Source organism: Somniosus microcephalus, chromosome 33 (genome assembly GCF_052327205.1).
Source record: "Somniosus microcephalus isolate GS21.2 chromosome 33, FLI_Smic_1.0, whole genome shotgun sequence".
NCBI lineage: Eukaryota > Metazoa > Chordata > Chondrichthyes > Squaliformes > Somniosidae > Somniosus > Somniosus microcephalus.
The window spans coordinates 36,418,517-36,444,958 of record NC_141019.1 but is presented as its reverse complement, the minus strand read 5'-3'; the positions used below and the strand labels follow the sequence as shown (position 1 = coordinate 36,444,958).

Below are 26,442 nucleotides of genomic sequence, written 5' to 3'. Positions count from 1 at the left end.
AGATGTTTTATAAGTATATTAAGGGCAAGAGGATAACCAGGGAAAGGGTAGGGCCCATTAGGGACCAAAGTGGCAATCTGTGTGTAGAGCCAGATGATGTAGGCGGGGTTTTAAATGAATTTTTTGCATCTGTGTTCACTATGGAGAAAGACGATGTAGACATAGAAATCGGGCAAGGGGACTGTGACATACTTGAACATATGAGCATCGAGAGGGAAGAGGTACTAGAGGTTTTAGCAGGCCAAAAAGTGGATCAATCCCCAGGCCTGGACGAGATGTATCCCAGGCTGCTGTGTGAGGCAAAGGAGGAGATTGCAGGGCCTCTGACACAAATTTTCAGAACCTCTCTAGCCACAGGGGATGTACCAGAAGACTGGAGAACAGCTAACGTAGTACCATTATTCAAGAAGGGTAGCAGGGATAAACCAGGGAATTACAGGCCAGTGAGCCTAACATCTGTGGTAGGGAAATTATTGGAAAAGATTCTGAGGGACAAAATTAGTCTCCACTTGGAGAGGCAAGGATTAATCGGGGATAGTCAGCATGGCTTTGTCAAGGGTAAATCATGTCTGACCAATCTGATTGAATTTTTCGAGTGGGTGACTAGGTGTGTGGATGAAGGAAATGCTGTGGATGTGGTATACATGGACTTCAGTAAGGCTTTTGACAAAGTCCCGCATAGGAGACTGGTCAAGAAGGTAAGAGCCCATGGGATCCAGGGTGCCTTGGCACGTTGGATCCTAAACTGGCTGAGTGGCAGGAGGCAGAGGGTGATGGTCGAAGGTTGCTTTTGTGACTGGAAGCCTGTGTCCAGTGGGGTACCTCAGGGATCGGTGCTGGGTCCCTTGCTGTTTGTGATCTACATAAATGATTTGGAGGAGAATGTAAAAGGTATGATCAGTAAGTTTGCAGATGACACGAAAATTGGTGGGGTGGTAAATTGCGAGGAGGAAAGCCTCAGGCTACAGGACGATATAAACGGGTTGGTCAGATGGGCGGAAAAGTGGCAAATGGAATTTAACCCTGAAAAGTGCGAGGTGATGCATTTTGGACGGACAAATAAGGCAAGGGAATACACAATGAGTGGTAGGACCCTAGGAAGTACAGAGGGTCAGAGGGACCTTGGTGTACATGTACATAGATCCCTGAAGGCAGCGGAACAGGTAGATAAGGTGGTTCAAAAGGCATATGGGATACTTGCCTTCATTAGCAGAGGCATAGAATATACGAGCAGGGAGGTTATGATGGAGCTGTACAAAACGCTGGTGAGGCCACAGCTGGAGTACTGTGTGCAGTTCTGGTCGCCTCACTATAGGAAGGATGTGATTGCTTTGGAGGGGGTGCAGAGAAGATTCACCAGGATGTTACCTGGGATGGAGCGCCTCAGCTATGAAGACTGAACAGGCTGGGGTTGTTTTCCTTGGAGCGAAGAAGGCTGAGGGGGGACCTGATTGAGGTGTACAAAATGATGAGGGGCATAGATAGGGTAGATAAAGAGGAACTTTTCCCCTTAGTAGGGGGGTCAATAACAAGGGGGCATAGATTCAAGGTAAGGGGCAGGAGGTTTAGAGGGGATTTGAGGAGGAACTTTTTCACCCAGAGGGTGGTTGGAGTCTGGAACTCACTGCCTAAAAGGGTGGTAGAGGAAGGAACCCTCACAACATTCAAGAAGCATTTGGATGAGCACTTGAAATGCCATTGCATACAAGGCTAGGGACCAAGTGCTGGAAAATGGGATTAGATTGGACAGGGCTTGATGGACGGCGCAGACACGATGGGCCTCTTTCTGTGCTGTATAACTCTATGACTCTAATGTAACAGGCTCGAGGAGCTGAATGACCTCCTCCTGTTCCTAATGTAACAGACTCGAGGGGCTGAATGGCCTCCTCCTGTTCCTGATGTAACAGACTCGAGGGGCTGAATGGCCTCCTCCTGTCCCTAATGTAACAGGCTCGAGGGGACTGAATGGCCTCCTCCTGTTCCTAATGTAACAGACTCGAGGGGCTGAATGGCCTCCTCCTGTTCCTAATGTAACAGGCTCGAGGGGGCTGAATGGCCTCCTCCTGTTCCTAATGTAACAGGCTCGAGGGGGGCTGAATGGCCTCCTCCTGCTCCTAATGTAACAGGCTCGAGGGGCTGAATGGCCTCCTCCTGTTCCTAATGGAACAGGCTCGAGGGGGCTGAATGGACTCCTCCTGTTCCTAATGTAACAGGCTCGAGGGGGGCTGAATGGACTCCTCCTGTTCCTAATGTAACAGGCTCGAGGGGGCTGAATGGACTCCTCCTGTTCCTAATGTAACAGGCTCGAGGGGGGCTGAATGGACTCCTCCTGTTCCTAATGTAACAGGCTCGAGGGGGGCTGAATGGCCTCCTCCTGTTCCTAATGTAACAGGCTCGAGGGGGGCTGAATGGCCTCCTCCTGTTCCTAATGTAACAGGCTCGAGGGGGGCTGAATGGACTCCTCCTGTTCCTAATGTAACAGGCTCGAGAGGGGCTGAATGGACTCCTCCTGTTCCTAATGTAACAGGCTCGAGAGGGGCTGAATGGACTCCTCCTGTTCCTAATGTAACAGTGAGTAATTCAATGGCTGTGCAACTCTCTCGGACGTCCTGAGATCTTGAAAGGTGCTGTACAAAACAGACGTTGCTTTAATTTTGCGATTATATATTGAGATTCAATTCAAACAGATACTGCCTCCTCGTTAATCTAATTACCTCCCACTGCCCCTTTGAATTAACTTAATAAAGTGTACTAGACTACCTCCTAACTTGATTTGATCTATTTATAGCATAGCTTAGCATCATAGAATGGTCACAGCACAGTCGGAGGCCATTCGGCCCGTCGAGCCCGTGCCAGCTCTCTGCAAGAGCCCTTCAGCTAGTCCCACTCCCCCGCCCTTTACCCGTAGCCCTGCCAATTCTTTTCCTTCGGGTACTTATCCAATTCCCTTTCGAAAGCCATGATTGAGTCTGCCTCCACCACCCATTCAGGCAGCGCATTCCAGATCACAACCACTCGCTGCGTAGAAAAGTTATTCCTCATTTCGCCTTTGGTTGTTCTGTCAATCACCTTAAATCTGTGTCCTCTGGTTCTCGACCCTTCCGCCAATGGGAACAGTTTCTCTCTATCTACTCTGTCCAGACCCCTCATGATTTTGAACACCTCCATCAAATATCCTCTCAACCTTCTCTGCTCCAAGGAGAACAACCCCAGCTTCTCCAGTCTCTCCACATCACTGAAGTCCCTCATCCCCTGGTACCATTCTGGTCAATCTCCCCCTTAACCTTCTCTGCTCTAAGGAGAACAACCCCAGCTTCTCCAGTCTCTCCACATCACTGAAGTCCCTCGTCCTCTGGTACCATTCTGGTCAATCTCCCTCTTAACCTTCTCTGCTCTAAGGAGAACAACCCCAGCTTCTCCAGTCTCTCCACGTCACTGAAGTCCCTCATCCCCTGGTACCATTCTGGTCAATCTCCCTCTTAACCTTCTCTGCTCTAAGGAGAACAATCCCACCTTCTCCAGTCTCTCCACGTCACTGAAGTCCCTCATCCCCTGGTACCATTCTGGTCAATCTCCCTCTTAACCTTCTCTGCTCTAAGGAGAACAACCCCAGCTTCTCCAGTCTCTCCATGTCACTGAAGTCTCTCATCCCCTGGTACCATTCTGGTCAATCTCCCTCTTAACCTTCTCTGCTCTAAGGAGAACAACCCCAGCTTCTCCAGTCTCTCCATGTCACTGAAGTCCCTCATCCCCTGGTACCATTCTGGTCAATCTCCCTCTTAACCTTCTCTGCTCTAAGGAGAACAACCCCAGCTTCTCCAGTCTCTCCACGTCACTGAAGTCCCTCATCCCCTGGTACCATTCTGGTCAATCTCCCCCTTAACCTTCTCTGCTCTAAGGAGAACAATCCCACCTTCTCCAGTCTCTCCACGTCACTGAAGTCCCTCATCCCCTGGTACCATTCTGGTCAATCTCCCCCTTAACCTTCTCTGCTCTAAGGAGAACAATCCCAGCTTCTCCAGTCTCTCCGTGTAACTGAAGTCCCTCATCCTCTGGTACCATTCTGGTCAATCTCCCCCTTAACCTTCTCTGCTCTAAGGAGAACAACCCCAGCTTCTCCAGTCTCTCCACATAACTGAAGCCCCTCATCCCCTGGTACCATTCTTGTAAATCTTTTCTGCACCCTCTCTAAGGCCTTCACATCCTTCCTAAAGTGCGGTGCCCAGAATTGGACACAATACTCCAGTTGAGGCCGAACCAGTGTTTTATACAGGTTCATCATAACTTCCTTGCTTTTGTACTCTATACCTCTATTTATGAAGCCCAGGATCCCGTAAGCTTTTTTAACCACTTTCTCAACCTGCCCTGCCACCTTCAACGATTTGTGCACATATACCCCCAGGTCTCTCTGTTCCTGCACCCCCTTTAGGATTGTACCCTTTAGTTTATATTGCCTTGAATATACTCAACGACTGAGCCTCCACAGCCCTCTGGGGCGGAGAATTCCAAAGATTCACCACCCTCCGAGTGAAGAAATTCCTCCTCATCTCAGTCCTAAATGGCCGACCCCTTATCCTGAGACTGTGACCCCTGGTTCTAGACTCTCCAGCCAGGGGGGAAACAGGAGGGAGGAATAGGGGGAATAATAAATGAAAAACAAATCAGAGATTCACTCGGAGGGTTGTGTATCTTTGGAATTCTCTTCCCCAGAGGACTGTGGATGCTCAGTCATTGAGTATATTCAAGGCTGCGATCTGGGAGGGTTGTAGGGGGCTGGAGGAGGTTACAGAGCTAGGGAGGGTTGTAGGGGCTGGAGGAGGTTACAGAGATAGGGAGGGTTGTAGGGGCTGGAGGGGGTTACAGAGATAAGGAGGGTTGTAGGGGCTGGAGGGGATTACAGAGATAGGGAGGGTTGTAGGGGGCTGGAGGAGGTTACAGAGATAGGGAGGGTTGTAGGGGCTGGAGGAGGTTACAGAGATAGGGAGGGTTGTAGGGGGATGGAGGAGGTTACAGAGATAGGGAGGGTTGTAGGGGGATGGAGGAGGTTACAGAGATAAGGAGGGTTGTAGGGGGCTGGAGGAGGTTACAGAGATAGGGAGGGTTGTAGGGGCTGGAGGAGGTTACAGAGATAGGGAGGGTTGTAGGGACTGGAGGAGGTTACAGAGATAGGGAGGGCTGTAGGGGGCTGGAGGAGGTTACAGAGATATGGGGGGGGGTTGTAGGAGGTTAGAGAGATAGGGAGGGTTGTAGGGGCTGGAGGAGGTTACAGAGATAAGGAGGGTTGTAGGGGGCTGGAGGAGGTTACAGAGATAGGGAGGGTTGTAGGGGCTGGAGGAGGTTACAGAGATAGGGAGGGTTGTAGGGACTGGAGGAGGTTACAGAGATAGGGAGGGTTGTAGGGGGCTGGAGGAGGTTACAGAGATAGGGAGGGTTGTAGGGGGCTGGAGGAGGTTAGAGAGATAGGGAGGGTTGTAGGGGCTGGAGGAGGTTACAGAGATAGGGAGGGTTGTAGGGGGCTGGAGGAGGTTAGAGAGATAGGGAGGGTTGTAGGGGGCTGGAGGAGGTTACTGAGATAGGGAGGGTTGTAGGGGGTTGGAGGAGGTTACAGAGATAGGGAGGGTTGTAGGGGCTGGAGGAGGTTACAGAGATAGGGAGGGTTGTCGGGGGCTGGAGGAGGTTACAGAGATAGGGAGGGTTGTAGGGGGCTGGAGGAGGTTAGAGAGATAGGGAGGGTTGTAGGGGGCTGGAGGAGGTTACTGAGATAGGGAGGGTTGTAGGGGGCTGGAGGAAGTTAGAGATAGGGAGGGTTGTAGGGGGCTGGAGGAGGTTACAGAGATAGGGAGGGTTGTAGGGGGCTGGAGGAAGTTAGAGATAGGGAGGGTTGTAGGGGGCTGGAGGAGGTTAGAGAGATAGGGAGGGTTGTAGGGGGCTGGAGGAGGTTACAGAGATAGGGAGGGTTGTAGGGGGCTGGAGGAGGTTACAGAGATAGGGAGGGTTGTAGGGGCTGGAGGAGGTTACAGAGATAGGGAGGGTTGTAGGGGCTGGAGGAGGTTACAGAGATAGGGAGGGTTGTAGGGGGCTGGAGGAGGTTACAGAGATAGGGAGGGTTGTAGGGGCTGGAGGAGGTTACAGAGATAGGGAGGGTTGTAGGGGGCTGGAGGAGGTTAGAGATAGGGAGGGTTGTAGGGGGCTGGAGGAGGTTACAGAGATAGGGAGGGTTGTAGGGGCTGGAGGAGGTTAGAGATAGGGAGGGTTGTAGGGGGCTGGAGGAGGTTACAGAGATAGGGAGGTGAGCAAGGAGCGAGGAGGCAATGGAGAGATGTGAAAGATTCAAGGCGCTGCGGGACCTGGACCACACCAGTTCCAAAGTCGGACGCTATCTCTCCATTAGGAACCTCCCAGCTTCGCCTGCGATCGCCCGGATTATGCACATTGCTAAGAAGCCCAGCCAATAAACCCTGATTCTAGAAAATTACATTTAAATTGTCGAGAAGGCTTTGCAGGAGCGAGAGCGAGAGAGCGATTTGGAGGCAGGATTAGCAAGCCGCCCTCGAGGGTTCCATTAGAATAATTATTTCCTTTAGGCAAGAGCGGAGTTTATTGTGTGGGATTCTCAACTGCTAACTCACTGACTGCTTTATTGAGCGGCCTATTATCTGAGATTCCCACCAAACTCCAACTCATTTAAATGAATTAGCTGCAAAGTTCCTGTCAAGGATTTTATATCCTCCGCGCCGACATCTCTTCGCACTAACCGTTGAATCACTGACGCATTGTGTGTGGGCGGAGAGATCAAGAAAATCAGGGGGAGCGCCCCTCGCCTCCGATTTCATTCTCCTGCAGCCGGGACCCTCCCCTGTCCCTCCGAGACTCCACCATTCGGCAGATAGTCATGCTTCAGTGGGCAGCGCTCTCGCCTCCGAGACAGGAGGATGCGGGTGCAAGCCCCCACTCCAGAGACTCGAGCATAAAAATCTAGGCTGATGCTCTCCCGATACCAGTACTGAGGGAGTGCCGCACTGTCGGAGGGGCAGTACTGAGGGAGCGCCGCACTGTCGGAGGGGCGGTACTGAGGGAGCGCTGCACTGTCGGAGGGGCGGTACTGAGGGAGCGCCGCACTGTCGGAGGGGCGGTACTGAGGGAGCGCCGCACTGTCGGAGGGGCGGCACTGAGGGAGCGCCGCACTGTCGGAGGGGCGGTACTGAGGGAGCGCCGCACTGTCGGAGGGGCGGCACTGAGGGAGCGCCGCACTGTCGGAGGGGCGGCACTGAGGGAGCGCCGCACTGTCGGAGGGGCGGCACTGAGGGAGCGCCGCACTGTCGGAGGGGCGGTACTGAGGGAGCGCCGCACTGTCGGAGGGGCGGTACTGAGGGAGCGCCGCACTGTCGGAGGGGCAGTACTGAGGGAGCGCCGCACTGTCGGAGGGGCGGCACTGAGGGAGCGCCGCACTGTCGGAGGGGCGGCACTGAGGGAGCGCCGCACTGTCGGAGGGGCGGCACTGAGGGAGCGCCGCACTGTCGGAGGGGCGGCACTGAGGGAGCGCCGCACTGTCGGAGGGGCGGCACTGAGGGAGCGCCGCACTGTCGGAGGGGCGGCACTGAGGGAGCGCCGCACTGTCGGAGGGGCGGCACTGAGGGAGCGCCGCACTGTCGGAGGGGCGGCACTGAGGGAGCGCCACACTGTCGGAGGGGCGGCACTGAGGGAGCGCCGCACTGTCAGAGGGGCGGCACTGAGGGAGCGCCGCACTGTCGGAGGGGCGGTACCAAGGGAGCGCCGCACTGTCGGAGGGTCGGTACTGAGGGAGCGCCGCACTGTCGGTACTGAGGGAGCACCGCACTGTCAGAGAGGCAGTACTGAGGGAGCGCCGCACTGTCGGAGGGGCCGTCTTTCAGATGAGACGTTAAACCGAGGCTCCGTCTGCCCTCTCAGGTGGACGTAAAAGATCCCATGGGCTACCATTTCGAAGAAGAGCAGGGGGGAGTTCTCCTCGGTGTCCTGGGGCCAATATTTGTCCCTCAACCAACATCACTTGAAAAAAAACAGATGATCTCGTCATTATCACATTGCTGTTTGCTGTGCGCCAATTGGCTGCCGCGTTTCCCACATTACAACAGTGACTACGCTTTGAAAAAAGTACTTCATTGGCTGTGAAGCGCTTTGGGACGTCCTGAGGTGGGGAAAGGGGCTGGAGAAATGCGAGCTCTTCCTTATCTTTTTATTCCGATGCTTCCCTGGCCAGCCTCCCTCCTTCCAACCTCCGCTAAGTGTCAGCTCGTCCGAAACTGCCGCTGTGAACCGTGTCCTAACTCGCTCCGAGTCCCGTTCACCTGTCGTCCCCTCACCTGTCGCTCGCTGACCTACACTGGCTCTCGGTCCGGCAACGCCTCGATTTTAAAATTCTCATCCTCCTGTTCAAATCCCTTCCATGGCCTCCTTGCGCCCCCTCCTCCCACCTCCCCCTCAGTATCTACGTAACCCTGGTGGAACAGGAGAGATTATAACTGGCAATAAGGAAATGGCAGAGACATTAAACGAAAAGTTGGCGTCTGTCTTCACGGAAGACGACACAAAAACCATTCCGGAAATAGTGGGGAACCCAGGCTCCAGAGAGAACGAGGAACTTAAAGAAATCAGTATAAGTAAAGACATAGTACTGGAGAAATTAATGGGACTGAAGGCTGACAAATCCCCTGGACGCGATGGCCTACATCCTAGGGTTTTTTTTTTAAAAAGAGAGGTGGCTGCAGAGATAGCGGACGCATTGGTTGAGATCTTCCAAAGTTCCCTGGATTCAGGAACAGTCCCCGCGGATTGGAAGGCGGCAAAAGGGTAAGTACAACGAGACCCGAGTGTCCTTGTACACCAGTCGCTGAAGGTAAGCATGCAGGTGCAGCAGGCGGTTAAGAAGGCAAATGGTATGTTGGCCTTCGTAGCGAGAGGATTCGAGTACAGGAGCAAGGATGTCTTGCTGCAGTAGTACAGGGCCTTGGTGAGACCACACCTGGAGTACTGTGTGCAGTTTTGGTCGCCTTATCTGAGGAAGGATGTTCTTGCCATGGAGGGAGTGCAGCGAAGATTCACCAGGCTGATACCTGGGATGGCAGGAATGACGTATGAAGAGAGATTGGGTCGATTGGGCTTATACTCGCTAGAGTTTAGAAGAATGAGAGGGGATCTCATTGAAACTTATAAAATTCTAACAGGACTAGACAGACCAGATGCGGGAAGGATATTCCCGATGGCGGCGGAGTCCAGAACCAGGGGTCACAGTCTAAGGATAAGGGGTAAACCATTTAGGACAGAGATGAGGAGGAATTTCTTCACCCAGAGAATGGTGAACCTGTGGAATTCTCTACCACAGAAGGCAGTGGAGGCCAACTTATTAAATATATTCAAGAAGGAGTTGGATATATTTCTTAAGGCTAAAGGGATCAAGGGATATGGGGAGAAGGCAGGGACCAGGTACTGAATTTGGATGATCAGCCATGATCTCATTGAATGGCGGAGTGGGCTCGAGGGGCCGAATGGCCTACTCCTGCTCCTATCTTCTATGTTTCTATTCGAGAAAGGAGGCCGAAGGAAAACGGGGAACTACAGACCGGTTATAGCCTGAGGTCAGTCATCGGGGAAAATGCTGGAATCCATTCTTCAGGACACTTGAGAAAATCGTAACGTGATTGGGCGGCATCAAAGGTTTCTAGAAGGATTTTAATGAGGATTCGCCTCCTCCCTTCTCCCCGTCCAGGGCCCCCAATCACTCCTTCCAGGTGAAACAGCGATTTACTTGTACTTCTTGCAATCTAATATACTGTATTCGCTGCTCACGATGCGGTCTCCTCTACATTGGGGAGGCCAAACGCAGATTGGACGACCGCTTTGCGGAACACCTCCGTTCAGTCCACTAGCGCGACCCCGAGCTTCCGGCCGCCTGTCACTTTAATTCTCCGCTCCCGCTCTGACCTCTCTGCAGTTCCCCGTCTTCTCTTGCCCTCCTTTCTCGAATCGAGAGGTTACATTTGCCACTCCTCAGATAATGAAGCAGTCCATGCCCGCATGCAACAAGACCTGGACGACGTTCAGGCTTGGGCTGATGAGTGGCAGGTAACATTCGCACCACACTAGTGCCAGGCAATGACTATCTCCAACAAGCGAGAGTCTAACCACCGCCCCTTGACATTCAACGGCATTATCATTGCCGAATCCCCCACCATCAACATCCTGGGGGGGTCACCATTGACCAGAAACTTAACTGGACCAGCCACATAAATCCTGTGGCTACAAGAGCAGGTCAGAGGCTGGGTATTCTGCGGCGAGTGTCTCACCTCCTGACTCCCCAAAGGCCATCCACCATCAACAAGGCACAAGTCAGGAGTGTGATGGAATACTCTCCACTTGCCTGGATGAGTGCAGCTCCGACAACACTCAAGAAGCTCGACACCATCCAGGACAAAGCAGCCCGCTTGATGGGCACCCCATCCACCACCTTAAACATTCACTCCCTCCACCACCGGCGCACCGTGGCTGCAGTGTGTACCATCTACAAGATGCACTGCAGCAACTCGCCAAGGCTTCTTCGGCAGCACCTCCCAAACCCGCGACCTCTTCCACCTAGAAGGACAAGGGCAGCAGGCGCATGGGAACAGCACCACCTCCAAGTTCCACCTCCGAGTCCCACACACCATCCCGGCTTGGAAATATATCGGCCGTTCCTTCATCGTCACTGGGTCAAAATCCTGGAACTCCCTCCCTAACAGCACTGTGGGAGCACCTTCACCACACGGACTGCAGCGGTTCAAGAAGGCGGCTCACCACCACCTTCTCAAGGGGCAATTAGGGATGGGCAATAAATGCCGGCCTTACCAGCGACGCCCACATCCCATAAATGAATTTTTAAAAGTTCCAATCTGCGGGGACCATTCCTGGATCTCGGGGGCTGGAGGAGGTTACAGAGATAGGGAGGGTTGTAGGGGCCGGAGGAGGTTACAGAGATAGGGAGGGTTGTAGGGGCCGGAGGAGCTTACAGAGATAGGGAGGGTTGTAGGGTGCTGGAGGAGGTTACAGAGATAGGGAGGGTTGTAGGGGCTGGAGGAGGTTACAGAGATAGGGAGGGTTGTAGGGGGCTGGAGGAGGTTACAGAGATAGGGAGGGTTGTAGGGGGCTGGAGAAGGTTACAGAGATAGGGAGGGTTGTAGGGGGCTGGGGGAGGTTACAGAGATAGGGAGGGTTGTAGGGGGCTGGAGGAGGTTACAGAGATGGGGAGGGTTGTAGGGGCTGGAGGAGGTTACAGAGATAGGGAGGGTTGTAGGGGCTGGAGGGGGTTACAGAGATAGGGAGGGTTGTAGGGGCTGGAGGAGGTTACAGAGATAGGGAGGGGTGTAGGGGGCTGGAGGAGGTTACAGAGATAGGGAGGGTTGTAGGGGTTGGAGGAGGTTACAGAGATAGGGAGGGTTGTAGGGGGCTGGAGGAGGTTACAGAGATAGGGTTGTAGGGGCTGGAGGAGGTTACAGAGATAGGGAGGGTTGTAGGGGGCTGGAGGAGGTTACAGAGAGGGAGGGTTGTAGGGGCAGGAGGAGGTTACAGAGATAGGGAGGGTTGTAGGGGGCTGGAGGAGGTTACAGAGATAGGGAGGGTTGTAGGGGCTGGAGGAGGTTACAGAGATAGGGAGGGTTGTAGGGGCTGGAGGAGGTTACAGAGATAGGGAGGGGTGTAGGGGGCTGGAGGAGGTTACAGAGATAGGGAGGGGGAGGGTTGAGGAGGCCATGGAGAGATTTGAGCAGGAGGATGAGAATTTTAAATTCGAGGCGTTGCTGGACCGGGAGCGAGTGTAGCTCAGCGAGGGGCAATGGGCGAACTGGACTCAGCACGAGTTAGGACATGTGCACTATTTCGAAGAAGAGCAGGGGGGAGTTCTCCCCAGTGTCCTGGGGCCAATATTTATCCCTCAGCCAACATCACTTGAAAAAAAAACCAGATGATCTGGTCATTTATCACATTGCTGTTTGTGGGACCTTGCTGTGCGCAAATTGGCTGTGAAGCGCTTTGGGACGTCCTGAGGTGGGGAAAGGGGCTGGAGAAATGCGAGCTCGCGCTTTCTTGCCATCCATTCTTTGACTTTCAGACTCCTCAATATTTCAACCCCCTTTCGAGTTATGGAGGGAGCTTGCTTGGTAATTTATGGAAATTCCGCAGAACTCGTGAGGAGGCTGAATATGGTAAGAATTAATTTCAAGAGGCTCAGCTCCCTGTTGATAACGCCCCAGCCAATCCACACCTCACGGTGCTGCCCGACCTGTACCTCATCTCATAACAGACCCCGACACACACTCACACTCACAGACACACAGTAAGGGAGGCTTAAACCGTGCTGTATCTGCCCTGGGAGTGATGGGATAGTGTAGAGTGAGCTTTACTCTGTATCTAACCCGTGCTGTACCTGCCCTGGGAATGTTTGATGGGACAGTGCAGAGGGAGCTTTACTCTGTATCTAACCCCGTGCTGTACCTGCCCTGGGAGTGTTTGATGGGACAGTGTAGAGGGAGCTTTACTCTGTATCTAACCCGTGCTGTACCTGCCCTGGGAGTGTTTGATGGGACAGTGTAGAGGGAGCTTTACTCTGTATCTAACCCCGTGCTGTACCTGCCCTGGGAGTGTTTGACAATGAAAATCCAATTTATCCCAAAACAGAATATCTGACCTTGATAGTATTGCAGGATGATGTTTATTCACGAGAGTTGAGGTAATTAAGGCTGTGTGCTGTTGCTGATGATGGTTCTGTGTCTCAGGTCTGTAGCTCTGGGAGATTGTCACACTTCACCAGTTCCAACCAGATGCTATCACAGGAAACTGCGTCAATGATACGTTAGGAAGGAATCTGTTCTCCTCTCCACCCCGCCCCCCGCCCTTTCAGCGGTAGATCACAAGTCGTTGCATAAAACATTTCTCTGAGGGAGCGCCGCGTTGTCGGAGGGGCAGTACTGAGGGAGCGCCGCACTGTCGGAGGGGCAGTACTGAGGGAGCGCCGCACTGTCGGAGGGGCAGTACTGAGGGAGCGCCGCACTGTCGGAGGGGCAGTACTGAGGGAGTGCCACACTGTCGCAGGGGCAGTACTGAGGGAGCGCCGCACTGTCGGCGGGGCGGTACTGAGGGAGCGCTGCACTGTCGGAGGGGCCGTCTTTGGGATGAGGCGTTAAACCGAGGCCCCGTCTGCTCTCTCAGGTGGATGTAAAAGATCCCAGGGCCACTATTTTGAAGAAGAGCAGGGGGGAGTTCTCCCCGGTGCCCTGGAGCCAATATTTATCCCTCAACCAACATCACTAAAAAACAGATGATCTGGTCATTTATCACATTGCTGTTTGTGGGAGCTTGCTGTGCACAAATTGGCTGCCGCGTTTCCTACATTACAACAGTGACCACACTTGAAAAGTACTTCATTGGCTTTAAAGCGCTTTGGGACGTCCGGAGGTTGTGAAAGGGGCTGGAGAAATGAGTGTCTCCCCCTTAACCTTCTCTGCTCTAAGGAGAACAACCCCAGCTTCTCCACGTAACTGAAGTCCCTCATCCCCTGGTACCATTCTGGTCACTCTCCCCCTTAACCTTCTCTGCTCCAAGGAGAACAACCCCAGCTTCTCCAGTCTCTCCACGTAACTGAAGTCCCTCATCCCCTGGTACCATTCTGGTCAATCTCCCCCTTAACCTTCTCTGCTCTAAGGAGAACAACCCCAGCTTCTCCAGTCTCCCCACGTCACTGAAGTCTCTCATCCCCTGGTACCATTCTGGTCAATCTCCACCTTCACCTTCTCTGCTCTAAGGAGAACAATCCCAGCTTCTCCAGTCTCTCCACGTCACTGAAGTCCCTCATCCCTTGGTACCATTCTGGTCAATCTCCTCCGCACCCTCTCCAAAGTATCGACGTCCTTTCTAAAGTGTGGTGCCCAGAATTGGCACACAAAATTTATTCCTGAATGGTTTACCATAACTTTCCTGCTATTGTACTCAATGCCTCTATTAATAAAACCCTTATGCATTTTTAACCGCCTTCTCAAACTGCCCTGCCACCTTCAAAGATTTGTGTCCGTACAGCCCCAGGGTCTCACTGTTCCTCCATCCCACTTAAAATTGTACCATTTATTTTATATTGTCCCGCCTTGTTCTGCTGACCAGACGCGGATAACTTTGCACTTGCAGGATGTTTAACCTCAGTTCTGCCTGTCCCGGTTTGTTGATGTATATATTTTTTTTAATCTCCCTCTCTACAAATTAATGACATTTCATTAATTTTCTGGTGTTTTTTTTTCTCTCTCTTTGTCCTCGCACTTTCTGTAACAGCCGGGAGCTTCAGCGTCTGTCGACAGAACCTTCTGGAGGCTGTGACGCAACCGAGAGGAGCAAACACAGGCGGGAAATCGGAGGGAACGGTTCCCGAGATTCCGACCGCACCGGGAACGATCTGTGCGCGCGCGGCGGGACTCGACACTTCTTACACTTAACGTGTCAGCCATTCTGCTGCCCCTCCGACAGTGCGGCGCTCCCTCAGTACCGCCCCTCCGACAGTGCGGCGCTCCCTCGGTACTGCCCCTCCGACAGTGCGGCGCTGCCTCAGTACTGCCCCTCCGACAGTGTGGCGCTCCCTCAGTACTGCCCCTCTGACAGTGTGGCGCTCCCTCAGTACTGCCCCTCCGACAGTGCGGCTCTCCCTCAGTATTGCCCCTCCGACAGTGCGGCGCTCCCTCAGTACTGCCCCTCCGACATCACCAGTACAGATGATCTACTCACTCATCTCATTGCTGTTTGTGGGAGCTTGCTGTGCGCAAATTCGCTGCCGCGTTTCCTACATTACAACAGCGACCGCACTTCATCGGCTGTGAAGCGCTTTGGGATGTCCTGGGCTCGCGAAAGGCGCTATATAAATGCAATTCTTTCTTTCTTTCTTTTCACTATTCGACAACGGGAAGCATCACCTCTGACTCGACAATCTCCCAGCTCCTGTCAATCTCCGAGTCACCGGACTGCGATCGGGAGTGGGGACAACCCCCCCACCCCGGGCTGATTATCTCTCCCTCCCGAACTCAGGATGAGATTCGTGATCTCAGGGCTGTCCAGGGATGCTGGAGCCTTGGGATCTTGCTGGATCTGGGCGGCTCATTTAGAAAGTATCATCGCGGTGGTGGGGGGGGGGGGGGGGAAGCAGATTTCGGGGATCAATCCGTACCCATTCTTTAAAATAAGGAACCAGTGCCACTCACACACAACGGCCATTCGGCCCATCGTCCTTGGGTCAGTGCTGGCCCTCATTCCAAATCCCATTTCCACCGTTTCTTAAATATTTTGCTCTGAAACTTTATCTAATTCTTTTGGAAGTCCTTGGTATTTATTGGCCTTTGTGTGAAGACGTGCTTCCTGACATCACCCCTGAACGGCCTGGCTCTAATGTTAAGGTTACGCCCCACCCCTTGTTCTGGACTCCCCCCACACCAGAGGAAATAGTCTCTCTCTCTCGACCCAATCAAATCCTTCAATCATCTTAAACACTTCGATTAGATCAGCCCTTAATCTTCTAAACTCGCGGGATCACAAGCCTAGTCTGTGTAACCTGTCCTCGTAATTTAAACCCTTTTAGCCCCCGGGGAATCATTCTGGTGAATCTGCACCGCTCCCCCTCAGAGACCCCCTCGAGCCTGTTACATTAGGAACAGGAGGAGGCCATTCAGCCCCCCTCGAGCCTGTTACATTGGGAACAGGAGGAGGCCATTCAGCCCCTCGAGCCTGTTACATTAGGAACTGGAGGAGGCCGTTCAGCCCCTAGAGCCTGTTACATTGGGAACAGGAGGAGGCCGTTCAGCCCCTCGAGCCTGTTACATTAGGAACAGGAGGAGGCCATTCAGCCCCTCGAGCATGTTCGTGCTGCACACTTGGCGTCAATGTACACGAATTAATCGCGAAATAATTAAGTTGGGATAATCACCGATGATAAAATATGCTCCGATTGTGGAATATAAAGACCGATCAGTCCCCAATACAGTGTCGCACACTTCACCCAACACTCTGAGGATGAAGCGGTTTCTTTGCTCTCCGTATTGCGACGTGGGTCACAGTGTAACTGGTTAGACGGGACGTCTTTGAACCTAGCAGCCTAGGACCAGAGATGGTAAGAGCTCGTGATTCACCACCTCTCCTGTATCCACCCTAATACATTCCCGTTATCTTCTTGCTCTCTCTCCCTCTCTCCCTTCTTCATAGACTCTCGCTGCCTATTCCTTCTCTGTCCACTCTGCCTTCCTTCTCTCTTGTATATCCCCTCTCTCCCCTTCATTCTATCTCTCTCCATTCCTCCACTCTCTCCAGCTCTCCGCGCCCCCTCTCTCTCCCCCTTCACTCATTCTGTCTCTCTCTAACCCTCACTCCCCATTCCTCCTCTCCCTCTTTATCCCTTCTTCTTAATCTGCTCCTGTTTCCCAGATTCTTCATTCACACCCAACACACTCTCTCTCTCTCCAATCTCTAACACACTCTGTCCATCTCTCTCGCTCTTAAATCTCTAACATACTCTGTCCATCTCTCTCGCCAACCTCTAACACACTCTGTCCGTCTCTCTCGCTCTTCAATCTCTAACATACTCTGTCCATCTCTCTCGCTCTTCAATCTCTAACACACTCTGTCCATCTCTCTCTCTCTCCAATCTCTAACACTCTGTCCATCTCTCTCTCTCTCCAATCTCTAACAGTCTGTCCGTCTCTCTCGCTCTTCAATCTCTAACATACTCTGTCCATCTCTCTCGCTCTTCAATCTCTAACACACTCTGTCCATCTCTCTCTCTCTCCAATCTCTAACACACTCTGTCCATCTCTCTCTCTCTCCAATCTCTAACAGTCTGTCCGTCTCTCTCGCTCTTCAATCTCTGTGCCTGCTCTCTAACTCTCTCTCTTTATCCCTACATTCTGACTCCATTCACGCCAACACGTTTTGTCCATTTCTCCTTTTCGACAATCGCCAATACATTCTGTCCGTCTCGCTCTCTTCTTCAAAGTCTAACTCACTCACACAGCACAGGAGGCCATTCGGCCCATCGTGCCTGTGCCGGCTCTGTGAACGAGCTCTCCAATTAGTCCCACTCCCCCCCTGCTCTTTCCCCCATAGCCCTGTGAATTTTTCCCCTTCAAGTATTTCTCCAATTCCCCCTTTTGAAAGTTACTATTGAATCTGCTCCCACCGCCCTTTCAGGCAGCGCGTTCCAGATCACAACAACTCGCTGTGTAAAAACATTCTCCTCATCTCCCCCTCTGGTTCTTTTGCTGATTATCTTCAATCTGTGTCCTCTGGTTACCGACCCTCCTGCCACTGGAAACAGTTTCTCCCTCACTACTCGATCAAAACTCCTCCATCATTCTCCCGTTCTTCAATCTCGAACAATCGATTCCCACTCTCTGGGTCTCTCTCCGTCTCTGATCCTTCGTTTCTCTGACTCCATTTACTCTCCCATCACATTCTGTCCATCTCTCTCAATTTCCTCAATCTCCCTCGCACTCTGTCCCTATCGCCAACCTCTAAACACATTCTGTCCATCGCTCCTTATCTTTCAATCTCTGTTCTTTAATCTTCAACATGATCTGCCTCTGATCCCTAGATTCTGATTCCATTCTCTCTCTCTGTCTCTCTCTCTCTCTGTCTGTCTCTTTCTCTCTCTCTCTCTCTCCTCTCTCTGTCTGTCTCTTTCTCTCTCTCTCTCTGTCTCTCTCTCTCTGTCTCTCTCTCTCTCTGTCTGCCTCTCTCTGTCTCTCTCTCTCTGTCTCTCTGTCTCTCTTTTTCTCTGTCTCTCTCTTTCTCTCTCTGTCTCTTTCTTTCTCTCTCTCTCTCTCTCTTTCTCTGTCTCTTTCTCTCTTTGTTTCTCTGTCTCTTTATATATCTCTGCCTTTCTATATCTCTGTATTTTTCCCTCTCTCCCTGTCTCTTTCTGTCTCTCTCTCCCTCCAATTCCGAGACACGAAACGCAATCTCTCTCTCCCCACCCCAAATCCGCAAAGTTTGATTAAACTGGGACTGACCTGATTGAGGAGGCTGTGAAGGAGAACGAGAGACCAGCCGACAGTCTGCATGGTGCGGCTGGGGCCGGAGCCGGAGTCCGGGTCCCGGGGGTCGGGGGGAGGGAGAGAGGAGGGAGGGAGAGAGGGAGAGCAGCAGCCGGCTCCGGGAGCGCGTCTGTCGGACTGAGCTCCGGCTCCGCTCCGCCTCCCGTCCCAGACACTGCGCAAACTCCGGCACACCCACATCTGGCGGGTCCTGAGGACCACAACATCTGGCGGGTCCTGAGGACCACAACATCTGGAGGGTCCTGAGCACCACAATACCCAACCCAACATCTGTAGGGTCCTGAGCACCACATCTGTAGGGTCCTGAGGACCACAATACCCAACCCAACATCTGGAAGGTCCTGAGCACCACATCTGTAGGGTCCTGAGGACCACAATACCCAACCCAACATCTGGAGGGTCCTGAGCACCACATCTGTAGGGTCCTGAGGACCACAATACCCAACCCAACATCTGGAGGGTCCTGAGGACCACATCAGGCGGGTCCTGAGGACCACAACATCTGAAGGGTCCTGAGCTCCACAATACCCAACCCAACATCTGTAGGGTCCTGAGGACCACAATACCCAACCCAACATCTGTAGGATCCCGAGCTCCACCACATCTGGAGGGTCCTGAGCACCACAATACCCAACCCAACATCTGGCGGGTCCTGAGGACCACAACATCTGGAGGGTCCTGAGCACCACAATACCCAACCCAACATCTGTAGGGTCCTGAGCACCACATCTGTAGGGTCCTGAGGACCACAATACCTAACCCAACATCTGGAAGGTCCTGAGCACATCTGTAGGGTCCTGAGGACCACAATACCCAACCCAACATCTGGAGGGTCCTGAGCACCACATCTGTAGGGTCCTGAGGACCACAATACCCAACCCAACATCTGGAGGGTCCTGAGGACCACATCAGGCGGGTCCTGAGGACCACAACATCTGAAGGGTCCTGAGCTCCACAATACCCAACCCAACATCTGTAGGGTCCTGAGGACCACAATACCCAACCCAACATCTGTAGGGTCCCGAGCTCCACCACATCTGGAGGGTCCTGAGCACCACAATACCCAACCCAACATCTGGCGGGTCCTGAGCACCACAACATCTGGCAGGTCCTGAGGACCACAACATCTGGAGGGTCCGGAGCACCACAATACCCAACTCAACATCTGGAGGGTCCTGAGCACAATACCCAACCCAACATCTGGAGGGTCCTGAGCACAATACCCAACCCAACATCTGGAGGGTCCTGAGCACCACAACATCTGGCGGGTCCTGAGGACCACAACATCTGGAGGGTCCTGAGGACCACAATACCCAACCCAACATCTGTAGGGTCCTGAGCACCACATCTGTAGGGTCCTGAGGACCACAATATCCAACCCAACATCTGTAGGGTCCTGAGCTCCACATCTGTAGGGTCCTGAGGACCACAACATCCGGAGGGTCCTGAGGACCACAATACCCAACCCAACATCTGTAGGGTCCTGAGCACCACAACACACACCAAACCCAACATCTGTAGGGTCCGGAGCTCCACACACAACAAACCCAACATCTGTAGGGTCCTGAGCTCCACAACACCCAACATCTGTAGGGGTCCTGAGCACCACAATATACACACCCAACATCTGTAGGGTCCTGGGCTCCACACACACCAAACCCAACATCTGTAGGGGTCCTGAGCACCACAACATCTGTAGGGTCCTGAGTTCCACACACTCCAAACCCAACATCTGTAGGGTCCCGAGCACCACAATACACACACCCAACTTCTGGACAGGTCCTGATCATAACACAACACCCAACATCTGTAGGGTCCTGAGTTCCACACACACCAAACCCAACATCTGTCGGGTCCTGAGCTCCACAACACCCAACATCCGGAGGGTCCTGAGCACCACAATATACACACCCAACATCTGTAGGGTCCTGGGCTCCACACACACCAAACCCAACATCTGTAGGGGTCCTGAGCACCACAATATACACACCCAACATCTGTAGGGTCCTGGGCTCCACACACACCAAACCCAACATCTGTAGGGGTCCTGAGCACCACAACATCTGTAGGGTCCTGAGTTCCACACACACTAAACCCAACATCTGTAGGGTCCTGAGCTCCACAACACCCAACATCCGGAGGGTCCTGAGCACCACAATATACACACCCAACATCTGTAGGGTCCTGGGCTCCACACACACCAAACCCAACATCTGTAGGGGTCCTGAGCACCACAACATCTGTAGGGTCCTGAGTTCCACACACACCAAACCCAACATCTGTAGGGTCCTGAGCTCCACAACACCCAACATCCGGAGGGTCCTGAGCACCACAATATACACACCCAACATCTGTAGGGTCCTGGGCTCCACACACACCAAACCCAACATCTGTAGGGGTCCTGAGCACCACAACATCTGTAGGGGTCCTGAGTTCCACACACTCCAAACCCAACATCTGTAGGGTCCTGAGGACCACAATACCCAACCCAACATCTGTAGGGTCCTGAGCTCCACATCTGTAGGGTCCTGAGGACCACAACATCCGGAGGGTCCTGAGGACCACAATACCCAACCCAACATCTGTAGGGTCCTGAGCACCACAACACACACCAAACCCAACATCTGTAGGGTCCGGAGCTCCACACACAACAAACCCAACATCTGTAGGGTCCTGAGCTCCACAACACCCAACATCTGTAGGGGTCCTGAGCACCACAATATACACACCCAACATCTGTAGGGGTCCTGAGCTCCACACACACCAAACCCAACATCTGTAGGGTCCTGGGCTCCACACACACCAAACCCAACATCTGTAGGGGTCCTGAGCACCACAACATCTGTAGGGGTCCTGAGTTCCACACACTCCAAACCCAGCATCTGTAGGGTCCCGAGCACCACAATACACACACCCAACTTCTGGACAGGTCCTGATCATCACAACACAACACCCAACATCTGTAGGGTCCTGAGTTCCACACACACCAAACCCAACATCTGTAGGGTCCTGAGCTCCACACACAACAAACCCAACATCTGTAGGATCCAAGGCACCACAATCCACACACCCAACATCTGTAGGGTCCTGAGCTCCACAGTAGACACACACAACATCTGAAGAGGTCCTGAGCACCACACACACCAAACCCAACATCTGCAGGATCCTGAGCTCCACAACACCCGCCCTACATCTGTAGGGTCCTGAGATCCACAACATCTGTAGGGGTCCTGAGCACCACAACATCTGTAGGGTCCTGAGTTCCACACACACCAAACCCAACATCTGTAGGGTCTTGAGCACCCCACACACACCAAACCCATCATCTGTAAGGTCCTGAGCACCACAATACACACATCTGTAATGGTCCTGAGTTCCACACACACCAAACCCAACATCTGGAGGGTTCTGAGCACCACACACACCAAACCCAACATCTGTAGGGGTCCTGAGTTCCACACACACCAAACCCAACATCTGTAGGGTCCTGAGCACCACACACACCAAACCCAACATCTGTAGGGTCCCGAGATCCATAACACACAGCCAACATCTGTAAGGGTCCTGAGGTCCACACACCCACACCCAACATCTGTAAGGGTCCTGAGATCCAGAACACACACACCCAACATCTGTAAGGGTCTTGAGGTCCACAACTTAACACCCAACATCTGTAGAGGTCCTGAGCACCACACACCCACACCCAACATCTGTAAGGGTCCTGAGCTACAACCCTGCCAGATCCCCTCTCCCCCTAAACACAGACCCCGAAACAGCCCCCACAGACACGATCCCTCTAAGCTGGGGACCGACTTTTCCGGGGCAGCCGCTTAAAGGGGCCATGCAACCCCCCACCCCCCCCCCGCAAAAAATGAGGGTCAACAATGCCCCACAGCCCTTTAAATACCCCCTGATGTAAGAAAACTACTAGGCACTTGGTCTAAGCGTTAAACAAAGCTTTAATCAACTGTTTTACAACATGGCGGTCTAGTTGTGTCCTTCACTAGTTCCTGTTAAGAATGTCCTGCGCAAGCTGGGCCCGTGCCCGAGTATTTATACTCTCCCTGGACAGCGCCACCCGCAGGCCGCTCAGTATTATTTCATAAGTCTTTCATTCATGAATGACCGATTCATGTCAACCCCTAAAATGCAACTCGTGCCCCCACCCCTTACCCCATTAAATGATACCCTGAGGCAATATAACCTCACTCATTACTAAACTGGCAGGGGCTTTTAAAAAAAATTATAAATACAGTTTTAAGAAGTTGTGGAAAACTGAACAATCTGATTCTAATTTAATTTCGGCAAGAAATCTGTGAAATAATTATATATAACAGTCTGTCTGTCTGTCTCTCTGTCTGTCCGGCTATACAATCAAAAGTTATAGAGCGTACCTACACATATGTTATATCAAAAGAAAGCTTATCATTAGGGGACTCTCGTAGGTGTATTTACTTTTTTGTCACACCAAAATTGTTATGACAATATACAAAAAAGGCTCAAAAATCCTACCTGTCATTAGCGTTGAGTGACGTGCTGCTTGACCAATCCTACAGTTCACTCACCTGATGGTTGACCAATCAGTGTGTCATGGACGGGTCCTAATCCTCCAGTCTCCCTAAACTTCGCCGCCATTTTTTCCATCCCCACAGGGACAGCAACACCAAAACAAACCTCCACATTCCAGCTCCCGATCCCGATCCCGCCCCGCAGGAGCGGCAGGTAAGTTGGGCTCACTCGGGCCGTGCCTCGCAACCGCTCGGCCCGACACACACAGCGGTCGGGGGAGCGGCAGCGGCCGGCCGTCAGCCGCGCGATCCGCGGGGGACCTCAGCTTGGGTCCGTCTTGGCCCGACAGCGCCTCAACCGCAAGGCCCCGCACGGCCGCTATCACAACGGCACCGGGCCTCAGGCGCTAGGCAGGGAGAGGTGAGGGAGGGGGAGGACAGCACAGGGAGACGAGGAGAGGGACAGAGAGGGGGACACACAGGGGCACGGAGACCGCGCGGCCCAAAATTGCCCTGGCAATGCCGGGCTCCCCTGCTAGTATATATACACACACACACACTTCCTTCAGATCCCTCCCTTCCCCAGTCTGCACTGAATAAGCGGACGATTAGAAAGCAGAGTCATTTCTAGCTTCAATTCCTCATCAGCGCAGGGAACTGTGGAAGAGTGAGGGGGGGGGGGGGGGGGGGGGGGGGAAGAGGAAATTCAGCCAGGATTGCCTCACACCCAGTCGCGATTCCTTACTAGAAAGTGCACCGACAACAATATCAACTCCCATTTATACAGCGCCTTTAATGTAGTAAATCGTCCCAAGGCACTTCACGGGAGCGTAAATCAGACAGAATCTGACCCCGAGCCGCATCAGGAGATATTAGAACAGGTGATCAAATGCTTGGTCAAAGAGGGAGGTTTTAAGGAGCGTCTTAAAGGCGGAGAGAGAGAGAGAGGCGGAGAGGTTCAGGGAGGGAATTCCAGAGCTCGGGGCCCAGGCGGCTGAAGGCACGGCCGACAATGGTGGAGCGATGGAAATCAGGGGGTGCTCAAGAGGGCAGAATTGGAGGAGCTCAGAGATCTCGGAGGGTTGTAGGGGGCTGGAGGAGGTTACAGAGATAGGGAGGGGTGTAGGGGGCTGGAGGAGGTTACAGAGATAGGGAGGGGTGTAGGGGCTGGAGGAGGTTACAGAGATAGGGAGGTTTGTAGGGGGCTGGAGGAGGTTACAGAGATAGGGAGGGTTGTAGGGGGCTGGAGGAGGTTACAGAGATAGGGAGGGTTGTAGGGGGCTGGAGGAGGTTACAGAGATAGGGAGGGGTGTAGGGGCTGGAGGAGGTTACAGAGATAGGTTTGTAGGGGGCTGGAGGAGGTTACAGAGATAGGGAGGGTTGTAGGGGGCTGGATGAGGTTACAGAGATAGGGAGAGTTATAGGGGCTGGAGGAGGTTACAGAGATAGGGAGGGTTGTAAGGGGCTGGAGGAGGTTACAGAGATAGGGAGGGTTGTAGGGGGCTGGAGGAGGTTACAGAGATAGGGAGGGTTGTAGGGGGCTGGAGGAGGTTACAGAGATAGGGAGGGTTGTAGGGGGCTGGAGGAGGTTACAGAGATAGGGAGGGTTGTAGGGGGCTGGAGGAGGTTACAGAGATAGGGAGGGTTGTAGGGGGCTGGAGGAGGTTACAGAGATAGGGAGGGCTGTAGGGGGCTGGATGAGGTTACAGAGATAGGGAGAGTTATAGGGGCTGGAGGAGGTTACAGAGATAGGGAGGGTTGTAGGGGCTGGAGGAGGTTACAGAGATAGGGAGGGTTGTAAGGGGCTGGAGGAGGTTACAGAGATAGGGAGGGTTGTAGGGGGCTGGAGGAGGTTACAGAGATAGGGAGGGTTGGAGGGGCTGGAGGAGGTTACTGAGATAGGGAGGATTGTAGGGGGCTGGAGGAGGTTACAGAGATAGGGAGGGTTGTAGGGGCTGGAGGAGGTTACAGAGATAGGGAGGGTTGTAGGGGGCTGGAGGAGGTTACAGAGATAGGGAGGGTTGGAGGGGCTAGAGGAGGTTACAGAGATAGGGAGGGTTGTAGGGGGCTGGAGGAGGTTACAGAGATAGGGAGTGTTGTAGGGGCTGGAGGAGGTTACAGAGATAGGGAGGGTTGTAGGGGGCTGGAGGAGGTTATAGAAATAGGGAGGGTTGTAGGGGGCTGGAGGAGGTTAGAGATAGGGAGGGTTGTAGGGGCTGGAGGAGGTTACAGAGATAGGGAGGGTTGTAGGGGCTGGAGGAGGTTACAGAGATAGGGAGTGTTGTAGGGGCTGGAGGAGGTTACAGAGATAGGGAGGGTTGTAGGGGGCTGGAGGAGGTTATAGAAATAGGGAGGGTTGTAGGGGGCTGGAGGAGGTTAGAGATAGGGATAGGGGGAGGAGGCCACGGAGTGATTTGAAGAGGAGGACGAGGATTTTAAAATCAAGGTGTTGCCGGACCGGAAGCCAATGTAGGGGTGATGGGTGAACTGCACACTGTAAGGGTCTCGCTCACCCCAAAATAATTGAGGGGCCCCCTCACTCGCAGCGTACTTGCAACAGTGTCTGTGTTTCTATTAATTTGATTTACAATCGAGGATCGAGACAGGGACGCAAGGCCCCCTCCTGGTACAGTACTGTCACTGTTCCTCGACGGTATCCTATGCCTCTCTCAACACACCATGCTGACAAACTATAGGGAGAAAGACTAACTAAAGGAAGAACTCGCATTTCTCCGGCCCCTTTCCCCACCTCAGGACGTCCCAAAGCGCTTCACAGCCAAGAAGCACTTTTTTTGAAGTGTGGTCACTGTTGTAATGTAGGAAACGTGGCAGCCAATTTGCGCACAGCAAGCTCCCACAAACAGCAACGTGATAATGACCAGATCATCTGTTTTAGCGATGTTGGTTGAGGGATAAATATTGGCCCTAGGACACCGGGGAGAACTCCCCCCTGCAGTACTGCCCCTCCGAGAGTGCGGCTCTCCCTCAGTACTGCCCCTCCCACAGTGCGGCGCTCCCTCATTACTGCCCCTCCGACAGTGCGGCGCTCCCTCAGTACCGCCCCTCCGACAGTGCGGCGCTCCCTCAGTACCGCCCCTCCGACAGTGCAGCGCTCCCTCAGTACCGCCCCTCCGACAGTGCGGCGCTCCCTCATTACTGCCCCTCCCACAGTGCGGCGCTCCCTCAGTACTGGCAGTTTTAGTGCCGGCCTGGTATATGTAACTAAACACAAACACATTAAATTGCAGTGTGACTATAGAATGGGAAATTAAGATCACAAATCAAGTTCCAGCAACTAAGATACACTTGTGAATCTCTGCTGCCACATTGTGGCTGTGAGGGACATGACAGTCAACTGGGAATATACCATTTGACTGACATTGTCCATTTAATCACAGGAGGGAGGCCATTCGGCCCATCGTGCCTGTGCCGGCTCTTTGAACGAGCTCTCCAATTAGTCCCGCTCCCCCCTGTTCTTTCCCCCGTAGCCCCTGTGAATTTTTCCCCTTCGAGTATTTCTCCAATTCCCCTTTTGAAAGTTACTATTGAATCTGCTCCCACCGCCCTTTCAGGCAGCGCGTTCCAGATCACAACAACTTGCTGCGTTAAAACATTCTCCTCATCTCCCCCTCTGGTTCTTTTGCCGATTATCTTAAATCTGTGTCCCCTGGTTACCGACCCTCCTGCCACTGGAAACAGTTTCTGCCTCTCTACTCGATCAAAACTCCTTGTAATTTTGAACGCCTCTATTAAATCTCCCCTTAACCTTCTCTGCTCTAAGGAGAACAACCCCAGCTTCTCCAGTCTCTCCACGTAACTGAAGTCCCTCATCCCCTGGTACCATTCTAGTA

The 26,442-nt window shown here is 53.1% G+C and overlaps 1 protein-coding gene across 1 annotated transcript in view; it reads right to left on the bottom strand.

Moving 5' to 3' along the window:
* nxph4 (neurexophilin 4) overlaps positions 1 to 18,252 on the bottom strand; it is a 23,151-nt gene extending 4,899 nt beyond the window's left edge. The window contains exon 1 of the mRNA XM_085973054.1: positions 18,039 to 18,252. Coding sequence (XP_085829180.1) covers positions 18,039 to 18,089 — 51 coding nt within the window. The 5' untranslated portion in view covers positions 18,090 to 18,252. The remainder of the gene's footprint in view (positions 1 to 18,038) is intronic.
* Positions 18,253 to 26,442: the final 8,190 nt, after the last annotated feature.